This window comes from Gigantopelta aegis, chromosome 6, assembly GCF_016097555.1.
Source record: "Gigantopelta aegis isolate Gae_Host chromosome 6, Gae_host_genome, whole genome shotgun sequence".
Lineage (NCBI taxonomy): Eukaryota > Metazoa > Mollusca > Gastropoda > Neomphalida > Peltospiridae > Gigantopelta > Gigantopelta aegis.
Genome location: NC_054704.1, coordinates 93,504,430 through 93,514,944, shown reverse-complemented (window position 1 = coordinate 93,514,944; position 10,515 = coordinate 93,504,430). Strand labels below are relative to the sequence as shown.

The following is a 10,515-nucleotide window of genomic DNA, read 5'->3' as shown; positions in this document are numbered from 1 at the left end:
TGTCGTTAAAAAAATGAAACTTTCTCTTTAGCTTTAATCTTTAAAATGGATGGGAATCGAAGGAGCCATGTGGTTTGATTATATGCCCCAAGGTAAGCATTTAACCAAAAGAACCAAATTATTATTTTTGTTTTTCTTGTAGGCCTACTATCAAAGTTTTTCACTATCGAATGTAGCACTTGTAATAATACAATCTGTATTCGTCACAAATTGCATGAATAATTTTGTAACAACCACTTGTGACCTTGCCCTTTTTGCAGGCGATTTAGTTCAATATGTTAACCTGTGATGTGTAAGTGGTTAATTAAAAGTGGCTGAGCTAATACAACGCCCAGAATAGGGTTGTTATAAGGGTAATATTCATATCTATCACATTAGATCCTTGGTTTGATCATAGCGTCCCTGTATAGCCGAACTGTGTGAGGTTTTATGTAGTAGTTTTATGTCTGTACAGAACTGTCGCCATTGTTGATAATGTGCACTGTGGGTTTTAAGTTTAAGACTATCGATTTAATATCATAACTCTGTTGTAAGACTACCACAACGTATTTTAAAGAAGGAGATATGTATACTATGATGTTAACATGGCAGTATTTAGTTTATGACAATTTTAAAACCATAATTTTAATTGCATACAGGTAGTTTTTAGTCTTTTAAAGGTAGGGTCAACTCAGACAAGAGCCTTATGTGTTGGAAAGATACATACCCGGACCACCAACACATACTGATACTTTAGCAAATGAAAAACGCGTAATTTTAGAGTTAATAAAAAAACATGATTATTCCTGCTAAGTGACGTCAGCTCCTGACCATCTCCTGTATGTACAGTGTACACTGTAAACAAAAGCAGTAATTTTCGACAAGGCGCTTCTCTTTGATCAACCTGACTTGTAAAACAGCATAAATGACGTAATAATATAATAAACTATTTTACTGAATATATTACAAGTTGCATTAACGGAACAAAATGGGGTTATAGTATTTTTCTCTGTTAAATAATCCAAAGGAAAAATGTACACTATTAGGCCTATTGATATGCTACGTTGAAGCAAAAACGACAACCCACGATACCCAAGTGATAATTTTCTTTTCTTTGGGACTAAGTAATTGGTCAGTTCTGTGGTTTTAGATGGAAAAGTCTACTTAATCAATAGTTTTACAGAACTATTTACAGTAATAAACCATGTCCATTACAATTTTATGGGTGTAGGTAATATTCCACAATACCGGTATGTATTTTTGTGTCTAGACAGCTTCAATTAATTGGCTCGTCTGGTTACCAATCAAATACACACCTGCCAATCAGGAATCACAGGTGGAAGCAACTAACAGCATAGACCAATTAACAATGGTATTTTATTTTGTATTGAAAAATAATATATATAGTGCTGGATATACTTATTGCTGGCTTACTGGGATGTGTATTATTACAGAACATCGCAATGTATGACTATTTATCATCCCACAAAAACCAGGTAGATTGTGTTTCTCTAGTTCTAAGGCTCATTCCTGATGTTGCATGTTAAGTATTACGTAACCACCAGCTCGCCAGAGGGCGTACTCACTGAGATGGTACAAAATGGCTGCGCCCGTTATATATAATAGCCATCACATTTAACCATTTTAGTAATTAACTATACGATTATACTTGTTGATATTAAGCAATAATGTGCATTATATATCGTTGAATATGCATACCAGGCCAAATGCCTTAATTGTCCTCTCCTTCAAGGGGTGGCAGATCTGTGAACTCATGTTTTATTGTTTGTTCAAAATCATGGTCTCACATTCAAGATGTCAGAGCTTCAGGGTTTTATCCATGCATTCTGTGGGTCCAAACACAGGCCCTTTCCTAAAAGAAAGTTGCACTGAAAGTGATCAATTTCTATACCAAAAATTACTGATATATATACCGGTATTTAATTATGTCTGTTCTAATGAATTAATTTAACATTGGTGTACTGCATCATTCAGTGGCCTGAAAACATAGCCCATGTATGATTTACTCATGCTAATGTTCCCAATGCTGTCAGACATGGGACCCTGGTGAAAAATACTCTATAAATCACTTATTTTATGACCTGAAAAATAATTTATACTTAAAGCGATTACATGAAATATCAGGTCAGCTTGCCCCAAAACCAACTTGCCGCAGAGGTTGGTCATCTCGTCCCATACTGTTTAGTCAACTAGCCCCAAAAATCTTTCCAACTCGCCCCAGTGATTGGTCAACTCGTCCCAGTGTTTGGTCAACTTGCCCCAGTTGCAGTTTGTTATATTCACAGTTGACTCAACCATTTGGGGCAAGTTGACCAATTATTGGGGCGAGTTGGGTGTTTTGGGCGAGTTGACCAGCGTTTGTACATTCTAAATGTTCTTATTTAATGTCATCAACACATATAACGACAGTTTTTCTTAAAATAGTATTTTCATTACAATTTACAGTGTGAAATGAATGATCACATGTATGTATGAATAATTAATGTTTTTTTTGTCTCTTACTCTATTTACAGAGATTGAGAAGTGACAGAATGTAACAGCTTTGTTTTTAGAGATCCAGTTAGAACATGTAGAATGAGTTGGTTCAAGCGTGGAAGTATTCGACAAGAGTCACGACAGAGCAGCTCTCCAGTTGAACAGGTTGTGTCCAGGGATCGCCGCGACACAGACCCAGACACTTTGCTGGAGGTGTTTTGCAACCACTGGCAACAGGTCTGCTTTGTCATCGAGAAAAACAAAGATGCCGACAATATGGATGATATCGAAACTGTCATCCACAACTTTGAGCAGATGGTCACATTCTTGGTTCGCGAGGACGGAATTGATGGCATGCCAGGCCCCATACTTCATTACCTCCTCGAGAAGGATATTTTTGAGAAGTTCTGCTCTTGGGGGTCCGGCAACAGTAAGAACTGTCTGGAAAAGTTGAAACATGAACAGCTGCGCATGTTCGAGCTGGCCATCAACCAGTCCAAACAGGTGTTGCTGGTTCATCGTGCGGTGATTCGCGCGCTGATGAAGCTTCTCATCTCGTGTGCAGATTCCTCGGTTGTCCAATCCAGTGACATCGAACACAGGACCGTGCTAGTACTACACCAGATCTGCGTATGTATTTCACAAGAAACTGTCATTCTTGAAAACTTCTTCAACATTAACGCTGATCATGGTCCGACAAGGTTTCTCATCTTTTCTTTGCTTATTCCGTACATCCACCGCGAGGGACCCATTGGACAGAATGCCAGAGATGCCTTATTGTTGCTGATGGCCCTGTCAGCAAAGATTCCTCATATAGGAAAGTACATGGCAGAGAATTCAGACTTCTGTCCAGTGAGTACTTATAATACATTAAATTTAGTACACATTTGTGTATTTAAAAAAATATTAAGAAGGCACTGAATTTGGATTTTTATTTCTTTTAAAAAAAAATCTGCTGCAATTGTAAAACTGATGTACATGATATTTTAATGAGGTACTGCAATATATGTACCTGATATTTTGGGATTCCATGTCCTACTTATAATCTTATAAACACTTCTAACCCAAAATCTGGAATTCGCATGATCCTGTTCAGTATGTTTTTAAAATGTTGCACAGACATATGTCTCAATTTATAGCATGAATATTGCAAATTTATGCACATGCAATTTGCAAATAAATTTATTTTAAGTGTTGTAAATCAAGCCTGAGTCACAGATTGCACAAATGATGGTTTGATAGGTGCATCTGAAATGAAATGTATTTGGCATATCTCTTTACCTTTCATGAACATATAATTATTAAAAAATTATTAGTATTAGCAGTGTGGCTTGCATCTTGTTTTTCAATAATAATAAAACACAAAAACGTAAATGTATACATGAACAGGTAGATTATGCTAATTGTTTTTATTCACTCCTTTTCAGGTTACATTATGAAAGTTTTGAATTTTCTGAGGCCTGTCAGAGTTATAACATTAGTTTGTTATTTATATTTTTGATTTTATAAATTATAAAAATATTTACAGGTGTTGGCTACAGGTTTGAGTGGACTTTATTCCTCGCTGCCCCGAAAAATCACACCCGAGAATGACAGCTGGTACATGCTAACCGATGAAGACTGTTCTCGCATCCCCGATTTGCACATGTTTCTGAACTCTTTAGACTTCTGCAATGCTGTTGTTCAGGTACACAGCTGATGATGGTACCAGTTACGATTGTTGTAACCATTGTTGTATGAGTTTCAGTAATCTTTTCTTTTCTGTTGAATTTCAAAGAGTAAAGTTTTCTTTGTTACCTTATTCGTGAGAGTCTGTTTGGTGGAATGACAACTTTTTGTCTTCGTATCTTAAATTCCCCGTTTTACATACAAATTAGCTCCCCACACTAATTCTGTATTCTGGGAGATTTTTACAAAACTTGGAAGGTAAAATGAACATAAAGAAGTAAAGTTACAAAGAAGTAAAGTTACATAGCACAAATAGAAATAAAAATTGATTTTCTTAAAAATGTGTGTCTTGTAAATGAATTGAAAAAATCTGTATTGGAGCCAAAAAAATTACATGCATGCAATAATTGAACAAGTCATCAGCAACAACATGACAGATGGGAGGTTAAACTTTTATGGCCATGTTTAGGAGCTGTCAACATTTGACCAGAAGTTTCTCTTTTCAACCAACAGAACAATACAAACAGGAAAATTCGTTTTACACTTAACCGAGCAAGTCTTCCCATAGAAAATTTGCAAAACTAAAACTACACATTTAAGCAAAATGATATCGCTTACAAAGTGGTATCATTTGTTCTTCATATCATTATAGTTTTTACATACTAAGTTAATTTTACAGGAAGTGAATACAGACTTTAGCACATCCTCTATTTTGATCATACTATAAATTTAAAAAATACTGTCTTAAGTAGTTTATAAAGAAAAAAATAACTTATTAAAGAAATAAAATGTGTTAATATTTGCAGATTGCTCATCCCTTGGTAAAGGAGCAACTTATTAAGTTCATCTACAATGGTTTCTTGATTCCTGTCCTTGGACCAGCTTTACATCAGGTGTGTATAGTATTTAGACTATTAGTAATAGCAAAAGCAGTCACTGTTTTATCACAGCAAAGTTATCATATTTCACAGAGGCTACACAGTATACATTAAAGCCAGAATCTTACAATGGCTTATTGTTCTTTTTTTTTCACATACTAAATGCTGGGCTATCTTTGGCTGATATCGTTTGGATTGATACAAACATCTATGGCCAATATTGTCTGGAAATGGTTAAAAAATAATCTAAGATTTTTAGTGATATATCTGACAGTTTTCCCTATTTGGATGGATATATATTTCAGGTGATATTATTTTCTTGAACATTGTATCATATTAGCATACGCATCAATGTATCACCGATATACATATCCAGAACGGTATTAGTTGTTAAGTAAAATTGTATTAGCAGTTACAACTTGACCATCTTATTTGATAATCTGAATGGTTGACTTTTCTATGGCCAGGATATCCCGGGCCTCCCTCTGCCACTGCTAGACACGGAACTGTTCGCGGTTAGTAGACCACGTTAAGTATTTGTTCGGGAATGATGTGCTTTTTGTCTTTCTGTCTTGCATCTTTCTGTCTACATTTGCATTATTGCTTGTTTCGAGTGTATATATTTTTTTACTTACAATGAACATGTTTGTTAAAATATTTATTTCTTACACTAATTCTTGATTATGTGGTAATTTGCAGACAGTACAGTTGGGTGGGACAGTTTGATGTAGAAGTGTGATAGGAATAATATTCAAGTTGCAATTATGCACCAACCTCGTTAGAAACAAATTTGTATTGATGTGATATTGCTAACATTTAGGGAATGCTAGATCAGTATTAAGTAAGTCCTACTTGAGCTACAATCAAAAATACCTTTTTTTAACATTTAGAATAATTTTTTTTAAAATGATTCACCATTCATAACATTATATTGGCTGCTGAGGTTATATACTTTAGTGACAAAACATTGAGAGCAGTTTATGTCTTACCTGTTTAGTTCTGCAATGTACTTAAAAATGGAAGATGAGGCTACCTTGCTGATTCAAAATAATAAGTTGATGATGTACAGGTTATGTGGACAGTAAACACACTAAATGCATGAATTAGTAAATGATGTTACAGGAATGGGAAGGCAACATACAATAGTTTTTTGTTTTTGTTTTTGCAACATTTTTGCTTTATATAATATATTACGTATATTATATATTGTATAAAGCAAGTGTATTTAAACATTTTTTTCTTAAAGTGATACACCCTAGTTACTGCTATTTGTTAACCATTACGGCATTGTTTTTCGTTATTAAACCCCATTTTTTTATTTAGAATACACATTTCCATTCACCTGAAGTGCTTTTTGGTAATCCTGATGTTTGTAAAACCACGAAATGCATTTTTTTCATTTTTTTTTCATTTTTTCACAAGACGACGTGTCGAGAAAAAAACGTTAAGCAAGTGAGGTCCAATCTATTTTTAGAGGGGATATTTCCATTTCAATGTCACAGACGTTGGTATATCACGTGACCGTTATCATTTTGGTTCGGTTTGTTTTCTCGTGCACGGTTCGCGCAATCAACATCCCGATTTGTTGTTGTTCATTTGTGAGATTTTTCTTCACAGTTCGTGAACATTTTCAGTAACAATAAAGTTCAGACAAGTATGTGTCTCAATACAAAACGTTACAAACCCTTAAAACCAATAATTTTGCTAAGTCTTACGATATCTGGAGAGGGGATACAACCAGGACAGAACAGTTGGAACATGTCCAGGAGAGGTGAAACGAACGCACCCCAAGTCTGTGAAATTTGTCGTGACATAGGCATTGTTGTGCTTCAAGCGACATCTACCGGTGACATCAGAATACTAACTTTCAAAATTATTTCAAGCAATTGGGACATGGGGATTCCCATGGTATTTATCGATATAAAACCTGCTTTTTCACTCCATTTGATAAAAACGTGATCTAAGTGTGTTACAGGTTTATAGATTAACCAAATTATAATTTATTTTCGCTGGATGGAACTAGGGTGTGCGGCTTTAATTAGAAATTATTTTTATAAATATATTGATGAATTAACCATGATATTTACGATATTACCAAACATTTGCACCAATTGTGCACTGCTGTAGTCTAAATTAAATAATACACTTTGGTCACTAAATTAGTCATTTGTTGACAGGTAGGTTGTATATTTGTATGCATGGTTACACTGTGACTTTTTATCATTATTAAAGAAAAAAGTAAAGTTGTTTTTCACATTTTGTAATAAAAATATTATGTAAGATCTTTGCACTTTAAAAAGCTGTGGTTTGAAATATATATTTGGTCTGAGTATGTTGGATGGTATATATATATATATATATATATATATATATATATATATATATATTAAGATCTTTGCACTTGAAAAGGATTAGTGATGTGCGGTTACAAAATTTGGCTTTGGTTGCCAGTTTTGGTTTTGAGTAGAGTTTCGATTTCGGTTTTTATTGACATTTTAATAAAATTTGGTTTGGCAATAAGAAAGCTTTACAAAGCTAAAAAAGAACAGTTTGTCAAACAGTCATTTTCCAGGCTTGTGGGTCTATTAAAAAAATAAAAAATACTAGTTAGCTGGGTTAGTAAATATAAAAATACATCAGCCTACAGATATTATCACTAGCCCAAGATTCCTACCCTTAAATTTTGTGAACATTTTGTTTCCATATATAAAATAATCTATTTGTCAGCGTGATTTTATTTTGCATCTAAAACAAAAAAGTAGTGGGGGAAAAAAAGTAGGGAAAAACAACCTCAACGGAATACCTCGATCGAAGTGTATATGTAGGTATGAATCGGATGTTTCAAATGGGTCATTATCGCAAGTCCTTGGGTAGTGTCACACAATACGATAAGAATAGCTGACATTATGGTAATTGTGTTTGTTTGTAATCTTGATTAACGTTTTACAAACAATTTATTAACAAACTCTATTAACTTGATTAACAAACAATCTATCTTAATTGTCATCTTGATAAAAAGAAAACATTTTCAGATCGCAGTGTTAACAGTGAATCTATCTTTTGTCTTGGATATTAACAAAAATGGCCGATATTAAAAACCCACTGAAAATACAGGTACAAATAATAAAGTATAGATACAAATTAAGGGTTCAAACAAATAATAAACATGGATGACTTTTGCATAAGAAAAAATCACATGAATGCGGTAAAATAAACATAATGTTCACAGACAAAAGGGGTTTCCGAACTCTGCCTCATTTTCGCCAAGTTAAAATTGTGATGAGTTTGCATTGCAAACAACACTGTTCGATGTTCAAAACGTGTACCGAATTTGCAGATCAACATCACAAAATGCAAAAATATTAGTTGTTCGGCAGGTTATTGCCAGAAGTGGATTTTGGTATTGACTCACCTAGATTTTTTTTTTTCCATTTTGGACGAGCTAGGCTAAAAATGGCAAATTTGGAAAACCGAAAGTATGTGGGTTTTTTTTTCTGTCTCCACGATTACAGTTTTGGGTTTTTCTTCTATGACCGAAACCGAACTGATTCAACAGTTAATGCACATCACTAAAAAGGATGTGATTTGATATTTGGTCTATACAGGTAAGTATGTTGGAAGGTGAAACTAAAATAACTTGGTAAATAAAACTTAATTGGATATCAGAGTTTTTGCCAGAGAGTAAAACGGGTATGGCTTCATACCCAAATGTTTTTGCAGATATAAATTTTTTTAAGTTAACCTTTTTACAAAATTAATGACTTATCATTACCCTAACCCTGACCCATTTTCTTTTGGGGGGACAGCAGGTGCATGCAGCACATACATTGTAAATATTCAATTCCATAGTGCCATACCCAAAAATTTCTTTTTGGCAGAAACCTTGGATATAAGCATAATAATAAGTATAAATAACTTTAGTTTAGTAAATCTGCACAAATACTTTTTCCAGTGTTTAAACTTCATGGGGCGGGACTTACATGTAGCCTAGTGGTAAAGCATTCGATTGATGCACGGTCGGTTTGGAATTGATCCCCATCGGTGGGCCCATTGGGCTATTTCTCATCACAGCCAGTGCACCATGACTGGTATGTCAAAGGCTGTGGTATGTACTATCCTGTCTGTGGGATGGTGCATATAAAAGATCCCTTGCTACAAATGGAAAAATGCAGCGGGTTTCCTCTCTGTGACCATGTAAAAAATGACCATATGTTTGACATCCAATAGCCATGATTAATATTTAAATCAGTGTGCTCTAGTGGTGTCATTAAACAAAACTTTTTATTATTTAAAAAAGAAAATCATTTGTGAAAATTGATAGCTTTAGAATTTGAAATAAATTTTCAAAATTAACTATCATACATGTAGACAGGTGTGTGTACATCTTTCAGCTAATTTGTGCTAATCTTTTAACAGAGGTTAGTAGGTCATGTGATCGATCCTGCTCAGTGGGGGTGGGATCCTGTCCCAGCCGGTGCACCATGACTGGTACATAAAGGCCATGGTGTGTACTGTCCTCTCTGTTGGGTAGTGCATATAAAAGATCCATGGCTGCTTTTTGGTAGGTCCCCGCCCACTGCCGACCTCTGTCGGGCTGCTAATGCTCCCTTGCACTTGCCAGCACGGGCAGTCCCTCCTATTCACCCCAACCCTTTCCTGTCTTGAACGGAGGAGCTGGCCGATGCCTGCACCTGTGCCCATGACAGGTGTGCAGTACAACATCTTGTTCTGAATGTGCACGTAAAACCCTATGTCCTGACTTGACCTTTAGGTAGGCATAGCCTTTGTGACACCAGTGGGTTTTCTTTCTAACCAAGTGTAAAAAATATGTTATAATAAATAGCCATAGTTTAAAATGTGCTGAGCTTTTTTCTTTTCCCTATAACATTTTAGCAGCTAATGTTTTCCTGTTGTGCTGCTTGAGGGGCACTGGAAATATAGTTGTCTGTGTATAATACAGCAGCAAGAATCCATTGACTGTAGTAAATATTTGACAATAATTGATGTATTCAGAGTCAATGTGCTGAGTGTGTTATTTCTTTGTGTGTGTTTATTGTGGCGATATAAGTTTGCTCTGATGGTTAGCCTACAGTGTGGGTAGAGGCTAATTGGTTTTACAATTTAAACAAATACAGTAATATTTATAATCAGTATGATATATATACATGTATACACAGTAACTACAGAATTATAATGTACTGGTCTAGGCTAATTCTATGTGGATGGCTGTTCACAAATACTGTGTGTTGTATGTGTGGGCCGTATATTCCCATACATACATGTATATCCCACTAGCAGATTGTTAATGTACTGAATACATTGTTCACCTTGTATTATGTGTTCAGTATTTGCTGTTTAATTTGCTTGTGGTATTAAAGGAAAATAAATTGGTATCTTATCTGCTGCCTATACATTGTTGTTATGTTATGTATTCTAGATTGGTATGTTGTTTGAGGGAGGGGAGGGGGGAGGAGGGGTTGAGGATGTTGGTTAT

At 35.0% G+C, this 10,515-nt stretch overlaps 1 protein-coding gene across 7 annotated transcripts in view; it reads left to right on the top strand.

Annotated features, from left to right (window-relative positions):
* Nucleotides 1-250: 250 nt before the first annotated feature.
* The window catches only part of LOC121376070 (FTS and Hook-interacting protein-like), a 34,539-nt gene continuing 24,274 nt past the window's right edge, over nucleotides 251-10,515 (top strand). For 5 of the 7 annotated variants that reach the window (XR_005958398.1, XM_041503852.1, XM_041503850.1 and 2 more), the window contains exons 1-5: nucleotides 260-353; nucleotides 2,514-3,327; nucleotides 4,004-4,162; nucleotides 4,950-5,036; nucleotides 5,489-5,536. Coding sequence is in view for 6 of the 7 variants with exons in the window: in XM_041503852.1 (XP_041359786.1) it covers nucleotides 2,575-3,327; nucleotides 4,004-4,162; nucleotides 4,950-5,036; nucleotides 5,489-5,536 (1,047 nt within the window). In the remaining variant the exon portion in view is untranslated. Of the gene's footprint in view, nucleotides 354-2,513; nucleotides 3,328-4,003; nucleotides 4,163-4,949; nucleotides 5,037-5,488; nucleotides 5,537-10,515 lie in introns of all 7 variants that reach the window. The other 2 variants (XM_041503848.1, XM_041503851.1) reach the window with 2 other exon arrangements.